This window comes from Salmo salar, chromosome ssa15, assembly GCF_905237065.1.
Source record: "Salmo salar chromosome ssa15, Ssal_v3.1, whole genome shotgun sequence".
Classification (NCBI taxonomy): domain Eukaryota; kingdom Metazoa; phylum Chordata; class Actinopteri; order Salmoniformes; family Salmonidae; genus Salmo; species Salmo salar.
The window spans coordinates 39,685,340-39,712,580 of NC_059456.1; the positions used below are offsets into that span (position 1 = coordinate 39,685,340).

The 27,241-nt window shown below is 41.8% G+C and overlaps 2 protein-coding genes across 3 annotated transcripts; one reads left to right on the top strand and one right to left on the bottom strand.

Annotated features, from left to right (window-relative positions):
• Positions 1-642: 642 nt before the first annotated feature.
• Positions 643-13,727, bottom strand: LOC106571409 (scavenger receptor class A member 3). Of its 2 annotated transcripts, XM_014144462.2 has the most exons (8): positions 13,511-13,727; positions 13,244-13,352; positions 9,530-9,565; positions 9,223-9,264; positions 8,559-8,678; positions 4,831-4,911; positions 3,318-4,361; positions 643-2,084 (listed from the first exon to the last, which is right to left on the bottom strand). In XM_014144462.2, the coding sequence occupies exons 2-8, from the start codon at positions 13,248-13,250 to the stop codon at positions 1,639-1,641; spliced, it is 1,776 nt and encodes a 591-aa protein (XP_013999937.2). In that variant the 5' UTR covers positions 13,251-13,352; positions 13,511-13,727; the 3' UTR covers positions 643-1,638. The 2 variants fall into 2 exon arrangements, with proteins under 2 accessions (XP_013999937.2, XP_013999936.2); XM_014144461.2 differs by having other exon boundaries at positions 13,244-13,683.
• A 5,834-nt stretch (positions 13,728-19,561) lies between these two features.
• clus (Clusterin) lies at positions 19,562-27,241 on the top strand. Its single transcript, NM_001173637.1, is given in 9 exon segments — positions 19,562-19,607; positions 22,333-22,463; positions 22,592-22,740; positions 22,896-23,066; positions 23,269-23,716; positions 23,808-23,939; positions 24,275-24,501; positions 26,143-26,318; positions 26,445-27,241. Coding segments are annotated over 8 exon segments (1,407 nt in total). The 5' UTR covers positions 19,562-19,607; positions 22,333-22,372; the 3' UTR covers positions 26,458-27,241.

The window sequence follows — 27,241 nt, forward strand, 5'->3', positions numbered from 1 at the left end:
CATACACCAAAATATTTTTCCTTAATGCAAACCAGACAGCACAATTTTCTTTTTTTTCTTTACGGACAGACAGGGGCACACGCCATCACTCAGACTTCATTTACAAACACATTATTTGTATTTAGTGAGTCTGCAAGACCAGAGGCAGTAGGGATAACAACATGTTATATTGAAAGGTACATGAATTGGACCATATTGCTGTCCTGCCTGAGCATATTTGAAATGTAACTAGTACTTTTGGGTGTCAGGGAAAATGTATGGAGTAAAAAGTACATCTTTTCTTTAGGAATGTAGTGGAGTTAAAGTAATCAAAATTATAAATAGTGAAGGACAGATACCCCCAAAAAACTACTTAAGTAGTACTTTAAAGATTTTTTTACTTAAGTACTTTCCACCGATGGAGACTACATGTTACTAGCACGTCATTTGAAGCCATAATATCCACAGCTAATATTCTGTGCGGAATATAGCCCAAACATCTTGGACCGACTAGAACCCTTATTGACTCTCCTGGCAGCTACATCATAGCCTTTTACCACACATAGAGTGATGGTTCAAAATAGGTTTACATGAACCTTTTTAAAGTTCAAATATGTTGAAGAATAGCAGAACTTGTGAGTGCACGATGTCAATACACTTTGGTGAAGTAGAATGGTAGCATTTATTCAACATCTATAAGAATGACACAAGTTTACAAAAATAGCATCTCTTATCATTTTAACTTTTTTTATGTTTTGTATTTGCTATTAAAATGCACAGATCATAACACAACTCTGATTATGTGCGGAGATGAATATGAATGGAAACACAACAAAAATGATGTACATTACCTACACTTGAAAATCTGAAAACACTTGAATGTAACACGGCAAATTGTTGGCATAAAACCAAAAATACATCTTGTAAAAATATCTATATTTCAAAACCGTACCCTTTAAGTCATTCAGGAAATGTTCAATTACTGACTAACATACAATACATCCATAGTTGTGTACCCAGGCAGATATCTTTTGGTTCTTCAGCAATTTCATTCATCCCTTACCATTACACTCTATGACCTGTTGAATCATCTCAACTTCAGTCTGTATTCAGAGAACCTGCTCCGAAACATAAAAGATACAAAAGCAAACACATAAAAACTGACTAGTTTCTACACATTATAAAACCAATAAGCTCCATTGAATAGAATTTCACGTGTTAATGTTTCACAAATTAGTGTAAAAATCTATTGTTATTTAACTCTACCGTCATGAAAGTGCATGGCATTGTAAACCTAGACCTTTATGAAGCCCCCAAGATAGTGCTGTGGTTCCTTCTAACATACATTCAGCTGTATATGATACTGACAACTTGCAATGTATCTTTTTAAACTCAAGTCTTTTTGTTATCTTGTTATCAATGTCTCCTTTTATACCCCTTCATACCTGAACATGGGCTGTGTGTATATGCTCAATGGTGTGTCCATTGAGTGTCCAAGGAAAACAATGGAGTAACATGAAGGGGAACGCTTGAGAGTGAACTCTTCCATGCTCCATTCATTCCATCCTCTTCAATCATCCTCCATCCCTTTGCCAGGCTGCCAGTACTTCCCCATGTCCAATGGAGGCTCGTCCTGTCCTTGTTGTTATCAGAGGCCCCTCAAGACACCGTGTCTGGGTAAGCTGGCAGATCTGGTTGGCCAGGAATTCCGGGAGGCCCGTGTGGACCAACAGGCCCGGGCTTTCCTCTTGGGCCAGGCAGCCCATGGAGCCCTGGGAGCCCTGCTTGGCCCTGTATTCCCAGTGGCCCTATGGGACCTGGTATTCCATCCTTACCAATAGTACCCATGTCTCCCTTCTCACCTTTCTCGCCACGTGGGCCTGGTTGACCCAGAGAACCCTTCACCCCTTTGACACCCACTCCGCCTCTGGCCCCTGTTGGTCCTGGCTCCCCTTGAGCTCCTTTAGGCCCGATAGGGCCTTTCTCTCCCAGAGGACCACGGTTCCCTGCTGGGCCCTTGTCTCCTTTGTTTCCTGTCAGGCCAACTGGACCTTTGCCTCCTCCTTCCCCTCTGTTCCCCTTTGGACCAGGTGGGCCTGGTGCGCCTGTAAAGAGAAGAGTAGTGTTAGTGAGCACAGGTGACAGCAGTTAGGATACAAAATGCATACAAAAAAAGGTAAAATCTGAAATGTACTTTGAATTTCCATAACCTATCTGCAATTCCATCCAAATTTCAAACATATTGGAAAGATACCGTATCTTTGACAACCGAATACCATGAAAGCAGGTCTCACATACAAAACATCAATAGATACAGTACATACTCAAGAGCCTTTCAGTTAAAGATATTCTATACAATTCTGTCAACAAAGAGTATTGGGTATTGATCATAACTCTAAATGCAGACTCTGTCATGAAGAAGAAGACATAATGCATTTGTATTGGTACTGTCCGACAGTGAGCTTATTTTAGCTACAGTTTCAAAGCTGGCTTTCCCCATCACTCCATCAAACTACATATTAACGCTTAGTTTATCATCTTTGGTGACCTCAATGTCCATAATCCTCCAACTAACAACACAATAATTCTACTAGGTAAAATATTAATATTCAAAACGTAAAATTATAAATCTCAAACAACCAAACCTTAAAAAAATAAATGTTGTCACCTATTTATCCTTCAAAGTACAATTGCTATTAGAAATCAGAAAATGTAACGGCATTAAAGAAAGTGGGAGATGCAAAGCAAGAGGGAGTGTTGGGAAACTCTTAAGGCATATTTCTTTGACAAAGTCAACTAGAGTTCTATTTAAAAATATTATCATTGTAAAATAAGAATTTGTTCTTAACAGACTTGTCTAGTTAAAAAAACAAAAAGTACATTGTCCTCAGTTGTTATGGTTGTCTTGTCATTAATTGTATTTTTATTTATTTATTTTTATTTGTAAAAATAAATATAATCCACTTCAATTAGTGTAGATGAAGGGGAGGAGACAGGTTTAATTGTCTCAAGGCTTAAAACTACTTCTTTAGACATGGATTGTGTATGTGTGCCATTCAGATGGTGAATGGACAAGACAAAAAAAATTAAGTGCCTTTGAACAGGGTATGGTAGTAGGTGCCAGGAGAACCGGTTTGTGTCAAGAACTGCAACGCTGCTGGTTTTGCACAGTAAACAGTCCACCACCCAAAGGACATCCAGCCAACTTGACACAACTGTGGGAAGCATTGGAGTAAACATGGGCCAGCATCTCTGTGGAACGCTTTTGACACGTTTTAAACGAAGATCTTTTAACAAAAGTGCATTTGGCAATGACATCAAAAACATGTCTGCTGTACCTTTGAGAATGGTGAAGTTCTGGATGAGCTGGGTGTGGTGCGTGTCCACTAGCTTCATCTCCTCCATGACCATGGACAGGTTCCTGGCGTCCACGTCTAGACGGACGCTCAGCAGCATGTACTGCTGCCTCAGGGTGACAGCCAGGTGCATCAGTAGCAGCACCGTGTTGTTCAGGTTCTGCAGGTCCTCCGTGTGGCTACTCATCCGCGTCTGGCATGACGTGCTCTCGATGTTGATGTACTTGTACATGCTCTGCACGTGGCTCACCGTGGCGTTGATGCTGGATGAGATGGTGTCGATCTCCATCTCGATGGAGTCCATGCGAGCATCCAGGGTGATGAACCTCTCACCCGTCCGGTTCTGGTAGTACTTGGAGTGGTAGTGGAGGTCGTGCATGTTCTCCTCATGCTCGTCCATGAAGGAGGTGACGTTGTCCAGCTGCATCTGCAGGTTCATCACCTGCAGGGTGAGGTCGTGCACCATCTCCGAGCTCATGCTGATCCTCTGGTGTGTGGCCGAGATCCCACTCTGGATGCTCCTCACCGTCTGAGTGGTGGTGCTTGAGTTGGACTTCAGACCGCTCAACACCCGGCTGTAGTTCTGCCAGTCCGCCGTCATCTTCTGCAGGACCAATGTCTCCTCATTGGTCTTCCTCTGCAGGGCGTCCATCCACAAGGAGTTGAGGGCCACCGTGGTATTGACCTGATTCACGGTGGCCTTGAGATCGTACTGATCCTGAGACAGAGTCTTCATGCTCTCGTCCGTCTCGGTGATGACCGCCTTCCAACCGTCCACCTGGCCTAAGTAACGCTCCAGGGACTGGTTGATGAGCCTGATGGACAGGGAGTAGTTCTGCATGTCTCGGGTCATCCTGCTTCTGGCTGCCTTCAGGGTCTGCTGGGTCTGGGAGGCCTGATCCAGGACCTGCTCCTGTCCCAGGATCATTTTCTGGAGATCCTCAAACTCCCTCTTCAGCCTACTGATCTCCTCGCTGAAGTGGGCCATGTCGAAGCAGTCAGAGCAGTTTCTGGTAGTGCTGAGATCTGGGTAAGAAGAGATAACAATGTTATGATGATCAGTTCATTGATCATTAAGTCAAGATCAGAGTTATCTATGTGTCAATTCTAGTCGACTGAAGTACATGGAAGCTGCAGTGCTTCCATAAATGATGGGCCAATGGAGGCAGCTGTAGTAGGTCATTGTTGAAGTCATAGCCTGAGCTCTGTCTCTTCAGGGAGTTGACACAGCACAGGAGGCAGGCCATTAAGCTTGAAGAGCAGATCCTTATTTGCTCAGACTTCAAACTCAATCACCCATACAGTTACACTCAATGGGTGACATAATTTAAACAGAGACGACTCTTTCGGCAAAAAACATATTTTGTAAATCTGCAGAAATGTCCAGTATGCTCTATTAGTCATTGTTTACTTCTTGACTTCTCTGTCAGCAGCCACATTGGGAGGCTCTGCTTGCACAGCACATTTTGTCACATGATTAATAACGCTCTCTCACCTTGTATACTTTCCTGGACCTTAGTGATCTTCTTATGATAAAAGGATTCCTCTTCTGATAAGTTGTCGACCTTCCTAAATACTGATAAGACAAAGATCATTATGTAAATCCGACTTTCAGAATAATGAGAATGGGGGTTCCTCTCTATGTAGGTATTGATACAGACTTAATTAATACGTGTTGAGACTAAGACCCAAATGAAGTTAGTGACAACACCACTCCTTTGATAAAGAGCCTTGCTCCGAAACATGCCAGCACTCAGCAATACACATCATTGAATGGAATTAAGATGCCGTCCTGAACCTTGTTTTACAATAACAGCACAGTTTGTTTCCATTACAAAGTACAGCACAAATAATGGAAATGGTTGTACAGCAGGTTACTTCCCAGTCAACTATATTTCCCAGAAGAACAACAACCGTGCTTAAAGCACACTTTTAAGGACTCCTTGTTGCATATCATTTCCTAATCCTTGACTCTGGGGATTAATAACAGTTGTGTCATAGTCTGTTTTTGCTCACAAGCGATTCCATATGTCCTCTACATACCACCTGTTATAGTGCATTAGGTCTCAGGGACGTTGATTTTACACAGCCTCTTAACATTAATTGGCATTCTCCTGGTGTACTGGTGGACTTGAAATTCTTATTATTATAATCATGTCTGCCAGTTAGAGAGAGGTTGGTTAGGTTCTACTGTGAGTTTTTTTGTTGTTATATAACACAAATTCTTGGGGACTCTGAACAATGTAAAACAGATGTGCTGCATGATAAGGACATTTCTACATTTATGGGTCCATGTTTTTGTTCTCGCTCAATGTTTGGGGAGTTTAAACCAAACACAATTTCGGACATTTCACAATTAAAGTTTACAGTGCTTTGTTCTTGTTTTGTTTTGCCTCAGTATTGCTGTGCTCTGCGTTGACATGAACTCAAGCAGACCCTGCTCCAGCCAATAAAATACGCTGCCACGGTGGTGTTGGAATCCCAGCCCTCTGTATCCGTGCTCTTGGAATTACACAATAGCCCTAAGGGAGCTCTGGGCTGCTGTGAAAAAGAGATGTAACGTTTTGAATCTCAATAATATTTTTGCCTAAATGCAAGTAACATCTGTAAGCACTTAAAACGTTGTCAGTCAGGTAAGAAATGGCAAATCAGATTGAAGTTGTATGTTAATTCCATCCTTGTTGGAAATTAAATGTCCCTTTTTATATTTTAAAGAAAAAAACCCTGAAGGCTTGAACCAAATCTCCCTCTCAGCTGTTAGTGTACAACATGGAGCACATTGTTAAGTCAAGCATGACTAAAGAGAACAGGTTCTGATTGTGGAGGAATGCGGAGCTTGAAGCGATGCACACATAATACCTGCAGGAACTCCACGTCCCGGCCTTAAATGGCTAATTCAACAATCTGGATTTAATACAGCTTTATTAGATTAGTTATTATACTGAACAAAAATGTAAATGCAACATGTAGGTCCCATGTTTCATGAGCTGAAATAAATATCCCCAAAATATGCACAGAAAGCTTATTTCTCTCAAATTTTGTGCACAAATTTGTTTACATACCTGTTAGTGAGCATTTCTCCTTTGCCAAGACAATCCATCCTCCTGACATGTGTGGCATATGAAGAAGCTGATTAAACGGCATGATCATTACACAAGTGCACTTTGTGCTGGAGACAATAAAAGGCCACTCTAAAATGTTGTCACACAACACAATGCCACAGATGTCTCAAGTTTTGAGGCAGCGTGCAATTGGCATGCTGACTGCAGGAATATCCACCAGAGCTGTGGCTGGAGAATTTAATGTTAATTTCTCTACCATAAGCCGCCTCCAATGTTGTTTTAGAGTATTTGGCATCACGTCCAACCAGCTTCACAACCGCAGACCACATGTAACCTTGCCAGGCCAGTACCTCCATATCCAGCTTCTTCACCTGCGGTATCGTCTATGACCAGCCACCCGGACAGCTGATGAAACTGTTGGTTTGCACAACCAAATAATTTCTGCACAAACTGTCAGAAACCGTCTTAGGGAAGCTCATCTGCGTGCTCGTCATCCTCACTAGGGTCTTGACCTGACTGCAGTTTAGCATTGTAACCGACTTCGTTTGGCAAATGCTCACCTTCTATGGCCACTGGCACACTGGAGAAGTGTGCCCTTCGCGGATGAATCCCGGTTTCAACTGTACCGGTGGGTGAGTGATTTTCTGATGCCAATGTTGTGAACAGAGTGCCCCATGGTGGCGGTGGGGTTATGGTATGGGCAGGCAAGCATAAGCTACAGATAACGAACACAATTGCATTTTATCGATGGCAATTTGAATGCACAGAGATACCGTAACGAGATCCTGAGGCCCATTGTCGGGCCATTCATCTGCCGCCATCACCTCATGTTTCAGCCTGATAATGCACGGCACCATGTTGCAAGGATCTTTACACAATTTCTGGAAGCTGAAAATGGCCCAGTTCTTCCATGGCCTGACATGTCACCCATTGAGCATGTTTGAGATACTCTGGATCGACAGCGTGTTTCAGTTCCCGCCAATATTCAGCAACTTCGCACAGCCATTGAAGTGGAGAGGGACAACATTCCACAGGCCACAATCAACAGCCTGATCAACTCTATGTGAAGGAGATGTGTTGCGCTGCATGAGGCAAATGGTGATCACACCAGATACTGACAGGTTTTCTGATCCACATCCCTATGTTTTTTTTAAGGTATCTGTGACCAACAGATGCATATCTGTATTCCCAGTCATATAAAATCCATAGATTAGGGCCTAATTGATAAGAGAATTATCTAATAAAGGTAAATGAATCAATAATCCATTATTAATTAGTAGTTATGTAGCATGGATAATGAATAATTAATGTACTGAATGGTTAGTCCCATAAGGTCTAGTAGAAGGCCGGGACAAAGTGTGTGTGTGTGTGTGTGTTTTTAGCAGGGAGGTACCTCCAAGGTTTCTCTAATCTCGGGGGAAAGGAACGGGCAGCGCTGGATAGTGATTAACGGTTGTGAGAAATCCGGGGAGTGAAACATACATCTAATATTTGTGTGTATGTATGTGCGTAGGTTATCTACTGTTTTTGTGTGTGGAGGAGTGTGCGTAAATGAGGAGCCTGGTATATAATGATATTTTGTTATTTGGACCTCAGAACGTTCTCTGAATAAAACCGAATGAACCTTTTGCAGAAAGCTGAGTCCTTGCCTAATTATTCTTAAACCCAGTGTCTTACAAACCCTGGGGATTAGTCAAGGCTTATTGATTGCTAATTATTATAATTAAGATATAAAATTCCGTTAACACTAATGCATTTATTTAAATTGATAGATTTCCTTATATGAATTCAGTAAAATCTTTGAAATTGTTGCATTTATATTTTTGTTCAGTGTATATATAGCAAACCCAACCAAAGTCGGTGGTGTAAAAGTGGGCCCAAAGGGTCAGGAATCAGGGAGAGTTTTCCAAGTTCAGTGTGATTCAATTCAACTACTATTATGGACATATTATTCCACGGATTAAAAACATGAATACACATTTTCCTGTATCCTAGTGGCCTTGCAATCATAATCCTATAAAAAGCACAACGTGGAAAACAATAACTATTCACATTTGTACAATACGAGCTATTAACAGACTCATAAATGTCCCTGGCATGGAGGATAACCAAGAGCATAACCACTGTACTGGAACGGTGGTGTAATATCATAGTTACTCACCTAGTGATGCCAGCACTACCACTGCTATGATCAGGAAGACAAAGAAACCGTAGAGCACTTTGACGGCCAGCTGCAGAGAATATGTCTTCTGGCATTTCACACAGCCACCTCTGGTTCTTCCTGCAATCAGAAGCATGGGGCTCTAGGCTCTCTTACATAACATCAGCTGGTTAGAGGGCAGAGAGGAAGGGAAATACCTGTCTTAACCCTGACACTGTGTGGCTTGTGCATGACTAATTACTGGACTAGCGTCTGGTTTTGGTCAGCAGAGCTGCTGAAGTTGTGTGGAGAAGGACTAAGGAGGGATATCTGAAACGGATGTACAATGCACGCATATAAACAAAGCAGTGATCACAGGTGTACTGTATGCAGACACACGCAGGTCTTTACACACACAAACCCTGTACACACAGCCCAGTGTGCACACAACACGCCCTAGATGGATATTCTGACGTTATTGTTCAAAGTGTTGTTGTTAGGGGACTTTGTCGTAGACTTATGACTAACATCAAAACAATACTCAAAACCACTCCATAAAAAGAAAGTGCCGTCTCGATTGCCCCAAATAAGTCTTGTTGCCTAGCCACATAACAAGGCACATAAACAAAAATGCATAGCAATATAAAATGTCTGTGTGTTGTAGAATTTGGGCCATGTTTCTCACCTCTGAAGGAAGGCATCTCTTCCTCCCCAGTAAGATCATCCTCTGAAAAGCAGAGAAGAAAAATGAGTCACTGTTATGGAAATGTCTGATACCATCACACAAGCTCAGCTCATGCCAGCATTCACTTTTTACTTAAACACAGCTTCCTACTGGGCCCCTTAACCCTCTCCTTAATCCAACTACTTCCACCATACAGGCATGCAATAGGCCTACTAGATTTTCCAAAGCCAGGATATCAACAAACAGATTTGTCACATCACTCTGGCCAAGGATAGTTTAGGAAACTGACATGCATGTTTATCCTCACCTTTAAAGAGCTGGTTCTCGTATCCAGAATAGCTTTCTGGAAAACAGATGGAGAGACTTGAAATGCATGTTCACAGAATAAGGTCAATAGTCTATAACTTGACGCTTTCTTGAGGGAACAACTCACACATTTTATTACAGTGCTCAAAAATGGCTAAATAGGAAGCGAAATTGAATACGCCCCCGCACCCACCTCTACCAAGACACAAAACATTCAAATCGGGGCTCAATATGAGCGTGAGGTCATACTTGGCTGCCATCTTATAGAAACATAATTATGCAAATTGAAATAGGGATTGTTTTGGTCTAATGAGTATGTAGGAGCTGTCAGATAAAGGGCCCCATAGCAGCACAATATGAAACACCAGAGTGAGGCTGATTGTGTGTGTTGCTAGCAGGGCTGGATGTAGTGGCGTCACCCATTTCCAGTTCAATGTGGTAGAGAGGCCAGTGGGACACATCAGACTGATGCCAAAGAGAAGCATCAAGCCAAGACCTGCATTTGGATTGAATTTGGGTTTAAATGGCTTCTTGCTGGGCACAAATGAACTGGTAATGCTGACATAGAGCTATAACGTTACTGTATCTAATTTGCTGAACCACAGTGCATACCTGTACACTGGACCTTCAATTAATGATCATCTGAAGGATTACTGAGGTTTGTAGCCTAGAACTGCTCATACCATTAGAGTCCACAGCTCTCTTACTGAGGTACAAGAGCCCCAAAAGTAAAGAACATCACTCAGTTGAGTCTCTGTTCAGTATTTTTCATCACCGTCTTTTTCCCTTAATATTAAATTCAGCTGATGATGCTGTATTTTTCTAGCTCTGGAGATTTCATCTCTGCTGGGCTGTGCTGTGCTTTGCATGCAGGGTGAGAGGAATGCAGTGAACTCTGAGGTGAGGGTGTTTGTGTGCTGCCTGCTAGAGCAGCTGAAGTCAGGCCAGATGAAGAGGCTGAGTCTGAAATGCTGAGATGTGCGGACCAGTGAAAGAGAGTGAGAAGAGGTCTGGAATGGGCCCAGCTGCCTGCTGCAGGCCTCAGACTTTACATTTCCCTGTCAGCCATACAGATGGCTCTAAGCTAAACCTGGTCCTCCACTGCTCTCCTGGCTCTGCCAACGGAGGAAACGATTCGGCCGCCCTGCCCTCCCTGTCTAAAGCCCCGCGTTACCCTCCTTGGAAAACATGACTCTCACGTCAATCAGAAACTCTAGCTCTCCAACCTACACAGAGGAGAGCAGACCACTGCCTGCCTGCGAGGCCACTGCAGCACTTCATCAGCATAATCACCAGACGTGTTTTTAAGATAGAATCAGGCACGCAGTTGAGGGCACTATTGGTCAGTGGTCATTAGAATGGAAAAGTTTTGAAAGTTGTTTAAATGTGGTGGGTTTTACGTTTATGTAGAGCCAGTGTTCCATTGAAAATATGAGCACAGGTGCATTTGGAGGAAAAATCTTCATGAATGGAGTGTCCTCTTCAAAAACGTTGTAATACAATAATGTTGTAACGAGTGTCGTGTGTGTGTGGAGGACCAAGACGCAACAGTGTATAATCATCTTCTTTTTTTAATATTGAAGGAGAAACAAATGAAACACGTATACAATTAACAGAAACGACACTAACAGTTCTGTCAGGTGATAAGCACAAAACAGAACACAACTACCCACAATCCACAATACAAACAAACCCCTAATTATAGGACCTTCAATCAGAAGCAACGACGAGCCGCTGCTTCCAATTGAAGGTCAAGAACAAAACTGCACATAGAAACAGAGTGACTAGAATAAACATAGAACATATACCAAACCTCTAGACCACTCTAATCAAACACCCCTTGTCTATACACATAGACTAACAATCCCCGAAACATATAAACAAAATACCCCCTGCCACCTCCTGACCATACTAAACACTAACAAATAACACCTTTACAGGTCAGAACGTGACAAATGTATATGCTGGGGAGGGACATTTCTGAATAGTGTGTCCAGCAGGTATGTCCATCAGATTTTCTTCCTAAAGTCTGTCATTCTCGCAATGCTAAGCTAAGAACCCAAGTAGCCACTTTGAATGTGCCTGGAAAAACATCAAGCTTACTCTACTAAAAATAGAATCACCCCTACCTATCATTAGTTTTTCAAAATAGATCATTTGGAATGTGTATTTGATTATATGTTCTCTGTTTTAACAGTGTATACTGTATATAAAGCAGTGACCATGTAACACTCTGTCCACTGTAGTACTTGCCAAATATACCACTTGTGTTCCGTGCTATAGATCTTGAACTGTGGTAATGTTTTAAAACCTCTAACTATATGCTGACCCATATCTAATGATGCTATGACTGCATAATAGGCTATAGTCTAACCTGACACCTCCGTCAGCCTGACATGGCCCAATGTTTCTATTCCCAGTGCATTTGTTCTGCATATTAAATAATCACCAATGTGCATGTAAAATACACAGTGAACTAAGAGAAAGTTATGAACAAATGCCAAGACTGAAAACAAATTCTATAGTGTACTGTTTGAAATGTCCCCTTGAATGGAGTTCACTTAAAGCTTTTAACATGAATATCTAAAACCCCAGAGACACGAGATGGGGTTGTTCCAAAACCAAAGGGGCCTCAACTAATAAAGACACGTGTCTTCACAAGCCACTGTTGCCATCCAACTGTTTTAGATGCACTTACAAGGGAATGCGTGGTTCCTTTCAAAGCAATGAAATGCCTGGAATGTGTTGATCCAAATGGTCTTGCTCCAAGTTATGGAGAAATGATCACAAACACCCCCCTTTATTGTGGTTCATCTGTACTGGAGTGAGAGAGTTGACTAGACATCAAATTATACTATAAACATGCCCTTGTTTTCTCCAGGAAAACGCTTTGGACATCTCATGATAGAAACAGCCTAGTAATACTAACAGCGTTAGTAATACTAACGAACTTCTCTCCTGCAATCGCAGTAGTTTTCTATAATAACAACCTTTCATTGTCATGTGCCAAATAATTCTGACTGAATGTCTATGTTGAAGGAATACATTTGTCTTTCCAGATTAGAGGTGCTGTGTTGAACAGTCCTATTCATATACTTGTATGGCAGTCTGTGTCTCCAGTCAGAGTTCTTTCTACTTTACTGTACTATATGAGCCAACCACACACCTGCTGCTTCCACTACAGAGGTGCCTCCTTCCTGTTTTACATTAGGAATGTGTTAGAGCTGCTACATGCAGAATGGAGCACGTTAAGGAGAGGAGACCTCCTACCTGTGTGTTCCCCTGTAAATACCTCAACACATAATAAGACCTTCCAAAGCTAAAGGCACATGTCGCTACTCCCCAATTCTCCAAGAGGACTCCTCAGATTTCTCAGCCTCTTCAAAGCCCCTTAAGAGTCTTATATCATGCAATGTTGACAAAAGTTAGTATTCACATGTTATCTTTTCAATAGGGCTCAAATAAGATTTTTAAAAGAAGCCCAAAAGGGAATGTGTGGCTACTGAAAATGGAGAGCTTTTGAAAAGGGTGGATGTTCCACATCGTTCTCACTGGATCCTGAGAGGTACTGGTCTTTAAAAGCAAGCTGTCTGCACATTTGTGTGCAACCGGTGCACTTTCAAGTCTCCTACATAATGTATTATATTCCTACACAGCAGGCAGTAGTCTGAAGTCTAATACAGCATCAACAGAGAATAATCAAAAGCCACATTACCTTTCATGGTGATTCTTCAAAGCAGCTTTGGTGAGGATGAGAAGAAGTTGTTGTCCGTACAACAGCCTCTGACTGTCCTAGTCTCTCTTCTCTGCAGTAAAGTCTCCTCCTGGACAAGTAACGGAAGAACTGTGTCTAATTTACATGTAAAGTGTAGACAGTCATCCATAGGACTGACTTGTTAATTTACAACTGCTATATATCCAGCCAGACTTTTCTCTAAACAACTAGAGTAGGAATTCTTCAGGCATGGGTTCTCTCTCTTACCAGCAACTTCTTACTTGAACTGCAGCTCACATACATTAAACAGTCTAGGTCTATTAGTGCATGGAGACTACACGGCTACATGCTACAGTTAGTCTGCTTAAAGGCAGCTGCTCCTCCTGCCTCTCTCCCTCAGAGCCAGAAGAAACTAATACCTTGGACAGTAACCATCTGCAGCTTGGGGAAACATGACTAGGAGAGAGGGAGGGATGGAGAGAGGGAGGGAGGGACAGAGATGGAAGGGGGACAGAGAGGGAAAGAAGAGGGAGGGGAGGAGGGTGCACAGAAAGTCCGTTCTGCAGCTCAAGCTAATTGCTAACAAATGTTTTAACATGGAGGAAGGAGGCACCTTTACTGCCTATGGCCTCTCTCCGCTGTTTAAAATGAAATAATTTTCTCCGTGTCTGACATGTCAGGGGTAATTAATGTCCAGAAGAAAAGAGGCAAACCTCAAGTCATTTCAGAAACCATGTCATTGAATGGTTATAGACCACTTTAGAAGACAAAACATCAGCTTAATTGACTTATAATACAATGTATCCATCAATTTGTCATGGAGTGAGATGATCTGTCAGTAGACTTATTACAGCACATTGGATTTTCAACCCAGCCTTACTTACTTACATCCAATACAAACCGTTACCTTTTATCCTGATTATGAGGGAGGAAAGTACATTTGATAAAATTAAATCACCAACAGTCCTTTTTGATCATTGCAAGGACATTGCATATTATTTTGGAATTTAAATGGAATAGTTCCTCAGTATGCAGTTTCCTAATTAATAACAAATAGCATCTAATTACCCTCCATATGGGTGCATTATTAGCCATGGGTTATGCAATGCCAACTATGGCATCAATTATTCCCAACAATGATATCATGATGCTAGAATGTTAGCAGGATGAACTCTTGCACCAGACCAGAGGAAGAGCAGATGCTTCTCTGTGAACCATATGGGCAGTAGTCACATCAACAGTCACCAAGATACGGATGACTGAGGAAGTACAGAGAGGATCTGGACAGGGCAGGATGAAGTTCTCCCATCACTGAACAATTTTAAGATTATTACCCTAGCTAAATGAGCTCATTTTTCTCTATCCTCTAAGTGAACCTTTTACTTGGCTCCTTCTCTCCTAGTACCTCAGGGCCCATACAGAGAAAATGATCTAGTTGCTCTATGGAGTCCATCTATACGTTCCAACAGAAACCCTTTCATTGCTTTTGTCCACTATGGTCCATTCTCAACATATTTTTGTGATTGTTTTAGTCTTATTCTGCTCTACTGATGTTTTTCAATATGCAGTGACTGTACAAAATGTTGTGACCTTGGATGGGAATCCTACCAGCCAGTAAATCAATGGATGGATAAGCATTGCAAGATGCTCAAATAATCCTTAGTTTGGAAAGGTTTCTGAAAGCAATTTGTTTCTTAAGAAATGGGTTCCAGCTTGATTTGATAAAGCTTCATCTTTAGAACCTGAGCTGAAGGAGATTTCAGAAAGAGAAAGCGTGCGAGAGCGACAGAGACAGCTGTATGATTAAAGACAACAGACGTGTTTTTCCTTCAGTCGCATAAGCACAAGGTAAGAGGTTGTCCTTTCCTTGCTGTGAAATGGCCTTTTGGCTTAGAGTGCAGACATAATATTATAATCACTAGGATGATCTAACAATATGCATGATGTTAGCCCCTTTGCAAACAGCTTCAATCAGCATTAATCTAAACACTTTCATCAGGTTTATTTATCAATTTAAATAGAACATCCCCTCTGTAGTTGAGATTAATAAACCAATGTGTTTTAAATGTATTTGCATTACTGTTACTGGGGCAGCCATTTTATAAATAGCCTACATTCCAGTTTCATGAGTTTATTATGAGAGGCCCTTTGTTTCAATCCATAACCGATTAAATCAACATAACTGCTATCAAATAAATAGCCTGGCCACTGATTAATGGGAAGTTCATGACTGGTTTGATTTGTCAGTGATGCAGAGAGAGGCCAAATTGGCTAGAGTTTAGACGCTATTTTTAACACGTTTGTGTATACTTACATACAGATGTTGAGGCCTGAATGTTTCTAATAGCAGCTGTAATTCAGCTGTTTGGAAGGATGTCCATTAACCCTATCAGTCCCGAGACCCCAGCAAAAATCAGCTTTTCATTTATTTATCAGACTTTCATTTATATTTGCAGCCCTTATATTTAGCCTCAAATTAAGTATTTTACCATTTTATTTTCAGTAGAACACTAAACAATTTGACATAGACAGTTGCATTCATGAGTTTTATTGGCAATAAGGACTACCAAAGCAAAATCCTGTTAAAAATGAATTTATGTGAATGATGTAAGTACAGAAATTGTTTGCTCACTGGGAAATGAATATCCAACTAGTCAGTGACAACTGTGTGGAGTTTGACTGCAACTTTGTGAGCTTATTACAGTATTATAGACACTACGTCCTGGGGTTTCCAATGATCTTCTATGTAAAAGAACCCCTTACCTGCTAACGACTTTTAAGCATCATATAGCAAAACATGTTACATGTGCGTGAGGTTTGTAGCTCAAACCATTCGGACTTCGGGATCCGCCCTTGTATCACAAACACCGCTCTAGCTCAGCCCCCTGTTAATCACACAGACTAAAGGTTGGTTTCTACGGACGCAGAAGAAATACACAAAGTCGAAAACGCGCAGGCGTCACGGTGGGACTGTAGTAGTTAATGATGTGTCTAAAGGTCAGACCGCTATCACCTTCAGGTTTAAGACCAATTACTGAAGTTATGTAATGTGAACTCCCGAGTGGCGCAGCGGTCTAAGGCACTTCTTCACAGCGCTTGAGACGTCACTACAGACACCCTGGTTGGAATCCAGGCTGTATCACGATTGGCCCAGCGTCGTCCGCGTTTGGCCGGTGTAGGCCGTCATTGTAAATAACAATAAAGGTTATAAAAAATACACTATGGAGGGAACTGTACATGTGGGACATTGACTTCCAATGATGTGATGTTATGCAGTAGTACTGTAGGATACATTACAAAAGCAGTAGCTGGTAACACAATATTGAGCTAAACTGAGGACATGTGGATCTAAAGATTAAGAGTGAATATCAAGTTAGAGTTGTGATGTATGAAAGGCACATAATTACTTCAAGAAGGACACTTTGATCTCAATGCCAAACTTCAGAGACTGCCGAAACAAATGGCCCATGCAGTCAATTTTAATGGGGCAACATGAGGGACTAGGCTATAACCCACATTTATTTAAATGCCATGGCAGATAAAACACAACAGCGAGAGAAACAGACGTCAATTTAACGTCTATTCCATGTTGGTGCAACGTCATTTCATTAAAATGACGTGGAAACAACGTTGATTCAACAAGCGTGTACCCAGTGGGTTTCATCTTCTAAAACTTAACACCATGCCGTAAGAACCTATGCCATGGGCATTATTCAAGTTTGTTTATATATTATCCCACTTCTATGCTTAAAACTGTTGTGTCAAGTTCATACCCACATTCAAAATATAAAAGAATCTATATAAAACTAGACCAATTGAGGTCTTGTTGCTAGGACACTCCAGCTGTAATATCCAAGACAACTGAACTTTACCTTTCCTCTTATTTGAAACCACAAATCAGCCCTTGGAGACTGCCGACACAGTGCCAAAGTATGAGTGTGTACAGTGCCTTCGGAAAGTATTCAGACCCCTTCACTTTTTCCACATTTTGTTATGTTACAGCCTTAATCTAAAATTTATTCAATAAATAAAATAATTCTCACACATTACCATATAATGACGTTGTAAAAACAGTTTGACATTTTTACTAATTTATTTTTACATAAGTATTCAGACCCTATACTCAGTACTTTGTTGAAGCACCTTTGGCAGAGATTACAGCATTGAGTCTTGGGTATGACGCTACAAGCTTGGCACACCTGTATTTGAGGAGTTTCTTCCATTCTTCTCTGCAGATCCTCTCAAGCTCTGTCAGGTTGGATGGGGAGCGTCGCTGCACAGCTATTTTCAGGTCTCTCCAGAGATGTTCGGTCGGGTTCAACTCTGGGCTCTGGCTGGGCCACTATAGGACATTCAGAGACTTGACCCGAAGCCACTCCTGCGTTGTCTTGGCTGTGTCCTTAGGGTTGTTGTCCTGTTGGAAGGTGAACCTTCACTCCAGTCTGAGGTCCTGAGCACTCGAACAGGTTTTCATCAAGGATCTCTCTGTACTTTGCTCTGTCCATCTTTGCCTCGATCCTGAATAGTCTCCGCTGCAGAAAAACATCCCCACAGCATGATGCTGCCACCACCATGCTTCACCGTAGGGAGGGTGGCAGGTTTCCTCCAGACGTGATGCTTGACATTCAGGCCAAGAGAATCTTGTTTCTCATGGCCTGAGAGTCTTTAGGTGCCTTTTGCCAAACTCCAAGCGGGCTGTGTCTTTTACTGAAGAGTGGCTTCCGTCTGACCACTCTACCATAAAGGCCTGATTGGTGAAGTGCTGCAGAGATGGTTGTCCTTCTGGAAGGTTATCCCATCTCCACAGAGGAACTCTAGAGCTCTGTCAGTGTGACTATCGGGTTCTTGGTCACCTCCCTGACCAATGACCTTCTCCCCCAATTGCTCAGTTTGGCCTGGTGGCCAGCTCTAGGAAGTGTCTTAGTGGTTCCAAACCTCTTCCATTTAAGAATGATGGAGGCCACTGTGTTCTTGGGGACCTTCAATGCTGCAGACATTTTTTGGTACCCTTCCCCCAGATCTGTGCCTCGACACAATCCTGTCTCGGAGCTCTACGGACAATTCCAACAACCTCATGGCTTGGTTTTTGCTCTGACATGCACTGTCAACTGTGGGACCTTACATAGAGAGGTGTGTGCCTTTCCAAATCATGTCCAATCAATTGAATTTACCACAGGTGGACTCCAATCAAGTTGTAGAAACATCTCAAAGATGATCAATGGAAACAGAATACATTTGAGATCAATTTCGAGTCTAAGGGTCTGAGTACTTATGTAAATAAGGTACTTGTTTTTTATTTTAAATACATTTGCAAAAATGTCTAAAAACCTGTTTTTGCTTGTCATTATGGGGTATTGTGTGTAGATTGCTGAATTATTTTGTATTTATTTAACAAAATTTGGAAGAAGTCAAGAGGTCTGAATACTTTCCTAAGGCACAGTAAATATCACCCTAGCAGTTATTCAACATTAGGGCCCAGAACTTGTTATTTTCTGTGTGTTTTGGATGGGATGCAGCCAGGAATCTAGTTTTGCCTTTTCTTCCTTTAGATCATTTCAGTTCTGAATGAGCTTATGTAATGATCATGCGTCACAGGAAAAAATAAAGCATAGTCATAACTACAGACATCTGGTCACTGGCCTGACCGTAGAGCTCAGCTTGGCAACAGAACAATTAGGGCATGAAGTAACAGATTTAAATCTGCAGGGCACATTAACGAACCCTTTTATAACCTTCCAGAAGCAGCAGGTTCCCACTCGGAACATAACATTCCCGCAAATACCTGTGTTTGGTCGAGCGTTTGTGTGAGCCTGGAGCCTGGGACTGTTGTGTTTGAGCCAAGTGTGGGGATATGCTTTGAAATAGAGCTACAGGGTGTTACAGTAAATGTGTGCACTTGTTTGGCTGATGCCAATATGATTTGAATGGGACTCATTTTGCACTATCCTTTTGTGTGTGTGTATACTGATGCACCCAAGTTAATCAGTCGTTCAGCCCTGAGTCATGGGGATGAGTGATAATATAAAGAGCAATCATCTTTAAAGTACCCTCCCCCACACTTGTTTACTGACCCACACAGCACACACAATCCTCCCTCTATTTGGTTTGTCTCCCAGCAGCCATGCAGAGAAGCTAGAGGGGGTTAGTGACACACAGTGCAACACTGCCCACTCCTGGCTGCTTCATGGCTCAGCTCTGAGCTATGACCGGAAATTACACAACTTCTGGAAAAGTCCAAAGCCACAGGGCATTCTATGGGAGTGAATCACAGTGCCAACATCACCGCTAGGTCATGTATAAATACCTAGCAGCGGACAGCCCCACTGCGCTTCATCCACTCTGAAGAGGCAAGATCCACAGGGAGGTGAGTGGTCCTCTGCTGCCTGTGAGAGAAATTGTGTCTCGTGTTTCAGAGTACCAGCCCTGTGCGCAGATACCTTTTGCTGCATATTAAGATAGGGTTATCGTTGGAATGCTTGATTTCTCTTACCATTTCTACGTGGGGATCAAGCTTTTATTGTACCATAGGTTGTTTATTATTATCAACTCTTGACCTTGCAGAAATGTTGCACAGTGATGGGACTGTATTTCCTGATTCTTACTCATGGGGGACCTCTAGTGTCAACACTGCTATTTCTGCCTGGGAATGACCCAGATATGTACTAAGAATATCAAAACACTTTAAGTTTGCAAGCTTTATTCAACACATTTGCTATAAAGAGTGTACACATTTTGATAATTTAGTTCAACATCTTTTGCTCAGAGGCACAAATTCGCTCTGAGTTATGGAGAGTTGTTATTGAGTTGATATTCTAGCTGCGCAGGGCAAGTTTGAGTGAGATGGACAGAGTAGAGAGTAATCAAGTCTGGACGCTGCAGTTCTCTGACCCCATGTTTTTCCCTATTAGGAGGGTATTAAAATGTGCAAATCCCTTCTAATAGAGGACTCAGTCCATCTGTGTGATGGATCAGAATTCTGTGTTCTACTTTTGAGTTCTATAAATAGAGTTCTGTTTTGTCTTGCAAGTACTTTTGGAGCAATTTCTGGGTAGGAAGTTGTTAATAATTGTTATTGACTTGTTTTTCTCCCATTTATTATTGTATTTTAGAACAACGTCCATTTTGTAGGGTTTGCAGGCTGACAAAACAATCTGTCCCCGATCCATTTGTTAGAGGCAGCTCTCCTCCCACTCCATGGGAGAAGCTTCAGTAAAGACCCTCTGGAGAGGCCATGCAGCTGTCTCAGTGGTTCTCAGAGAGGAATCTCAAGTGTCTCTACAGACACCAGCTGGAATCAGCAATATTATTAGAATAAAGAATTCAGAGGTACTTCATGGTTCTTACATAACCAAGCTAGGTATTTTAGTTTGGCAAAGACTCATCCTCTCTAAGTGTTTTCTTATTCTATATCAGTGGCGCAGTGGTCTAAGGCACTGCAGTCCCTGGATCGAATCCAGGCTGTATCACATCTGGCCATGATTGGGAGTACCATAGGGCGGCGCACAATTGGCCCAGCGTCGTCCGGGTTTGGCCGGAGGAGGCCGTCATTAAATAAGAATCTGTTCTTAACTGACTTGCCTGGTTAAATAAAGGTTAAATACATTTAAAAAAAATGCTGTTTGGAGTCTGATCATATGTGATGATGCCTCATTTGAGGCATCCTTTATCCAGCCAGACCAATATAATGTGTAAGTCTACAGTCCTCTGACTGAAAGTGTCAATAATATTTTCCATCATTTTATCCACCCAGACCTGTAAAACAAAAAAGGCTACTAACAGTCATGTGACTGAACATTTCAACATTATGACCTCCTTCAATGGTGACATTTCCATTTGAATATCTGGTGCCAAAATTGGAAGGATGTGTAATTTTTTCTCCAAATGAAGACTACTTTTTATGTTTCTCAATGATTCAGTGTTTTCTTGTATATTGCACAGTGAGTGTTAAATACACAAAGGATTATAGGGCTGCCTGGAATATTCAGAGATTAGTGGAGAAGGATTTGTGTTTGTTTCTGTTCCACTCACACAGGAGGAAAGTACAAATGTTTATCTGTCAGATAAATGTCTCCTAATCCTCATATTGCATCCATGTCTACAGGGCTCTAGGAGTCTAATGTCTATACTTATATTAACAAAATTAGAAAAGTATCAAATGTGACAGGTATATGATGTAATGCAGATTAAACACACTGCATCCTTTGGATAAAATTTGCTAACGTCAGAAAAAGGTTTTAAGTTATGCTGTGCCACACTTAGGGTTGCAAAGGGAAGGTATATTACTGGAAACTACCAGTATATTATGTAATCTATCACAAGACATCTAGTGGTCTTTTGGGAACTTCAGATTTTTACAGGAGTCTAATTATCTCTGGCCCTCTGTGTGACCTTATCACATGTAAAATATATGAAATAATTAAATAAGATATTCAAATAAAAAATGTAATGACAAAGCTCTAAAACATTACCATCAACGTAGTGAATACCATTGGTTTTTAACATGAGGGTTTCAGCATGAAATATCCTTTAGATTTTTTTACACACTTATTTATTTTACTGCTTTGTTGTCAATGTTTTTTAATCAAATTGTGGAAAAAGTCAATAGTTGGAAGAGTTGCAACTATTGACTTGCCATTGTAGGTTAGATGCTTTTTTTCATTAGTCGTCAGTCAATTTTCTCTTGAACCATATGTTGTATCTACTAGAACCTCATGGACAATATGGATACAGATGTAAAAACGTATACTATATATACATTTGTTTTTAATTATTCAAGTATAAATTACCAAAGTTACAATAGATTGCCATAGATTTTCTCTTAATTACGAAAATTACTGAAGATTCCGGTAACTTTGCAACCCTAGTCACACTATTATCATTGTTAGATGTGCAACATTACCCTCTAGTGGGTATAATCAACAACACCAAGGTCAGACGTGAACTATGAGGTCATTTTGCAGTGCATGAGGTGTAATCATTACATCCAAAATACCCTCAGCACCAAGTAGCTTCCATAGACTCTTCCCCCCCCCCATAAATGTATTAGATTTTAGGTTTGCCAGTGATATGGTATCATGTCTGTTTTTCAGGTTTGTACTGCATCAGTCGCTTGATATATGAGAAAAGGTAATGATGAAAGTCTTTGGGTCAATAGTGGGCCTCGCCCTGCTCCTTGTCTCTGCTCAGTGTCTGTTGCCTCCATCCAAGGACGATCTAAGCCGTAAGTCATCTGAGAACTAAATATTTTTTAAATACCAGTAAATTGTATGATGCGGGATGTTCTGTGAATATTGAGTCCATTGGAGTCACTTTGGAGATTTATTTTTATGCAACGATTCTTATTGGCAGAGATTTCCCTCCTTGGAATGAAGTACCTGGACAAGCAGATAGAAAATGCTATCAGTGGGGTGAAGGAGATGAAGACAGTGATGGAGAGGTCTGGAGAGGACCATGAGAAGTTCCTGAGTACCCTGGAGAAAACTACACAGCAAAAAGAGGTACAGTGTATTTGAGCATCATACTGTACATGTTGAGCTTTGGTCACTATATGATCAACTTGTACATTTTGTATGCAATTCATCACCTAATACAGGTTCCTAGGTGATTACAGTAGTTCCCAGCCACTGACCCTGTTGCTGTGCTTGTTTATCAGGATGCTCTGAAGGCAGCTCAGGAGATGGAGACGAAGCTGAGTGAGGAGCAGGAGGTGTGTAATGGCACCATGCAGTCTCTGTGGGAGGAGTGCAAGCCCTGCCTGAAGAACACCTGTATCAAGTACTACTCCAGGACCTGCAGCAGTGGCGCTGGACTAGTCGGCAGACAGGTACCGCCTCAACTACACTACTCAACTATCGTCAATCAATCTCCACATTGGTTTGCAATTGTAGCTCAAATATGTTTCGTGAGCAAGGCTTACACAGGGATGGGCAGTACAGCTGATCAATGTGTTTAAGCTATTGTTATACAATCCTTCCAAATAAAATAGGTTACTGTTGTACTAGCCGCTTTCTCCTGTTTTCTCTCAGCTGGAAGAGGTTCTGAACAGGACCTCTCCATTCTCCATCTGGATCAACGGGGAGAACATGGATGTTCTGGAGCGAGAGGACCAGGAGCAGAGCTGGAGGTTCCAGAACCTGGAGGAGCGCTACTCCAACGTGGCCGATGGGGTGGACAGCATCTTCATTGACAGCATGAGGGTGTTTGACCGCATGCGCTCCCTCAACCCTCCCATGTTCCCCAGCCCGTACCGCATGCCCAGCATCTGGGGTCAGGGTGAGAGAGCCAATGAGAGAGCAGAGAGGGCAAAGGCGGGCGAGGCGCATTCCCGTGTGGTCAGGTCCCCTCTGAAGGATCCAGACTTCCATGGGTTCCACAACATGTTCGCTCCCATGATGGACATGGCCTGGAATATCTTTGGCTCCATGGGGCCTTTCATGGACGCAGATGCTAACTTTGACATCAACCCCTCAGAGGGTATGCCTCAGCCCTAATTAAACAACTGTTATTAGACCATAATATGATGTAAAGAGTCACATGAAATTACCTTTGGGTCTTTTTTCCACAGAGGGGAGTGTGAATGAGGATGTTGTTGTGACAAAGCCTTCCGGTATGACCTGCAGAGAGATACGTCGCAATTCTGCTGGCTGCATTAAACTGCGAGGAGAGTGTGAAAAATGTGTAGCGATCCAGGATATTGGTAAAGCCCTTCACATTTGTCTTTTCTCTTTTGCAACATTCACATAACCCAAGTGCTTCATAACTCAGAGGTCAGAACAGGCCTGAACAAAAGCAAGCAGGATTATCCTTGGCACTGACATCACAGTGAGTAGCATTCATCATGCAACATGCACCGGCTTGTACGCCTACATTTTCAAGTCTCTATGATACCATAAAGCCATGCCTTGGCTGAGTCAAGTATAATAAGTTGCTATTACATCACACCAGAAGTTGCTGACATAGGGCTAAAGGGACACCAGCAACCCTGTTGACTATATAGTTGTGTATTACATGAAGTGATGTTCTCTCGTCCAGACTGCTCTGGGAAGAAGCCTCTGACTGGTCCTCTGAAGGAGGAGCTGGAGCAGGCCCTGGCCATGGCTGAGAAGTTCACCCAGGAGTACAACAAGCAACTGAGGAGGTTTGAGGAGCAGATGTCTAACACATCCAGCCTGCTGGACCTGTTCAGCAAGCAGTTTGGCTGGGTGTCTGCCCTGGCCAACAATACCGACACCAAGGATGGAATCTTCAAGATCGAAACAGTGAGACTCCATAGTCTGCATGGGGATTCTATTACTAAAGTATCTTACATCGTACCAATTTCTTTCTATCATGGTCTTATGAATAGACCTACAGTTGAAGTCGGAAGTTTACATACACCTTAGCCAAATACATTTAAACTCAGTCTTTCACAATTCCTGACATTTAATCCTAGTACAAATTCCCTGTGTTAGGTCAGTTAGGATCACCACTTTTATTTTAAGAATGTGAAATGCCAGAATAATAGTAGAGAGAATTATTTATTTCAGCTTTTATTTCTTTCATCACATTCCCAGTGGGTCAGAAGTTAACATATACTCAATTAGTATTTGGTGGGATTGCCTTTTAAATTGTTTAACTTGGGTCAAACGTTTCAGGTAGACTTCCACAATAAGTTGGGTGAATTTTGGCCCATTCCTCCTGACAGAGCTGGTGTAACTGAGTCAGGTTTGTAGGCCTCCTTGTTCGCACAAGCTTTTTCAGTTCTGCCCACAAATCTTCTATAGGATTGAGGTCAGGGCTTTGTGATGGCCACTCCAATACCTTGACTTTGTTGTCCTTAAGCCATTTTGCCACAACTTTGGACGTATGCATAGGGTCTTTGTCCATTTGGAAGAGCCATAGAGGATGCCATCTATTTTGTGAAGTGCACCAATCCCTCCTGCAGCAAAGCACCCCCACAACATGATGCTGCCACCCCCGTGCTTCACGGTTGGGATGGTGTTCTTCGGGCTTGCAAGCCTCCCCCTTTTCCTCCAAACATAACAATGGTCATTATGGCCAAACAGTTATATTTCATCAGACCAGAGGACATTTCTCCAAAAAGTACAATCTTTGTTCCCATGTGCAGTTGCAAACCATAGTCGCTTTTTATGGTGGTTTTGGAGCAGTGGCTTCTTTCTTGCTGAGTGGCCTTTCAGGCTATGTCGATATAGGACTCGTTTTACTGTGGATATAGATACTTTTGTACCTGTTTCCTCCAGTATCTTCACAAGGTCCTTTACTGTTGTTCTGGGATTGATTTGCACTTTTCGCACCAAAGTACGTTCATCTCTAGAAGACAGAACGCGTCTCCTTCCTGAGCAGTATGAAGGCTGCGTGGTCCCATGGTGTTTATACTTGCGTACTATTGTTTGTACAGATGAACGTGGTACCTTCAGGTGTTTGGAAATTGCTCCCATGGATGAACCAGACTTGTGGAGGTCTGCAATTTATTTTGTGAGGTCTTGGCTGATTACTTTTGATTTTCCCAAGCAAAGAGGCGCTGAGTTTGAAGGTAGGGCTTGAAATACATCCACAGGTATACCTCCAATTGACTCAAATGATGTCAATTAGCCTATCAGAAGCTTCTAAAGCCATGACATTTTCTGGAATTTTCCAAGCTGTTTAAAGGTAGTGTCAATTTAGAGTATGTAAACTTCTGACCCGGAATAGTGATACAGTGAAATAATCTCTGTAAACAATTGTTGGAAAAATTACTTGTGTCATGCACAAAGTAGATGTCCTAACCGACTTGCCAAAACTATAGTTTGTTAACAAGAAATTTGTGGAGTGGTTGAAAAATGAGTTTTAATGACTCCAACCTAAGTGTATGTAAACTTCCGACTTCAACTGTATGTTGAAATGTCTTAATCTCCTCCAAGGTCATGTCCAAGGACACGGAGGACCCTGAGAAACCAGGGGACACCACCGTGTCTGTGCAGCTGTTTAACACCCCCGCCATGACCTTCAGTGTGCCTGGAGACATTACCTGGAACGACCCGAAGTTCTCAGAGGTGGTGGCACAGGAGGCCCTTGACCGCTACAAACAGACAACAGTGTGAGTACTGCTCTGTTACCAGACAAATAATATTGTAAATCAAACCAGGCTTTATTTTTTATTGTTCAACTGCACCATGTGACAATGACAAGAAATGTATTATAACTTACTGTATTCCCTTTCCAGAGTGGTGAAATAGACATCTGAGCGCACCAATGTTCAGGATGATTTCACAAGTCAACTATAAGAGAAGAGAATAGAAGTGAAACCTACGTCTTCAACATTGTTGATTATTACAAGTTATTGTATTCCTATATGTTCTGTGTAACTAGAGTTCATCCTGCTATAAAGAACCTAACTAGAAATGGTGCACCAAATCCTGTTGTCTTGAGGAGAAAGAAGAATATAAGTACTAATGTTACCCTTTGAGTAAAACTTGCTCACTGCTCCTTGTTTCAAGTGAATTGGAACTTTTTATTTTGTACTTTGTGCTCTGTCTGCATCATTTCCAATCCCCCATATTGTTTTGTAAATATACACACAGTACTAGTCAAAAGTTAGGACACACCTACTCATTCCAGGGTTTTTTTCTTTTTACTATTTCCTACAATCACTGTAGAATAATAGAAGACATCAAAACTATGAAATAACACATAGGGAATCATGTAGTATCAACAACAAAAAATGTTAAATCAAAATATTTTATATTTGAGATTCTTCAAAGTTGCCACCCTTTGCCTTGACATTTTCCCCTAACCCCCTCACCTAACTGGAGTAAACTAATGGACACCACTTAGGCGTCTACTTCCAGCTTATACACACTACATACATTTTGCTAGAGAAATGTTACATCAGGGGAGAAGTCATCTTGTATGTCAGACTGGAATGCATAAATTGATAGTGTTACAAATGTGTGTATTGCTACATTTAAGTTCTTCCTTGAGTCAAATCAGCAATAAAAAAAATAGACCTGGAAAAAGGCA

Excerpts from the sequence above, each read along its gene's own strand:
- LOC106571409 (XM_014144462.2), bottom strand. Across the intron at positions 8,679-9,222 it reads AGAGATGCCTTCCTTCAGAG|GAAGAACCAGAGGTGGCTGT; the intron begins GTGAGAAACATG and ends TTCTGATTGCAG. Across the intron at positions 4,912-8,558 it reads GGTAGTGCTGGCATCACTAG|TATTTAGGAAGGTCGACAAC; the intron begins GTGAGTAACTAT and ends TTGTCTTATCAG.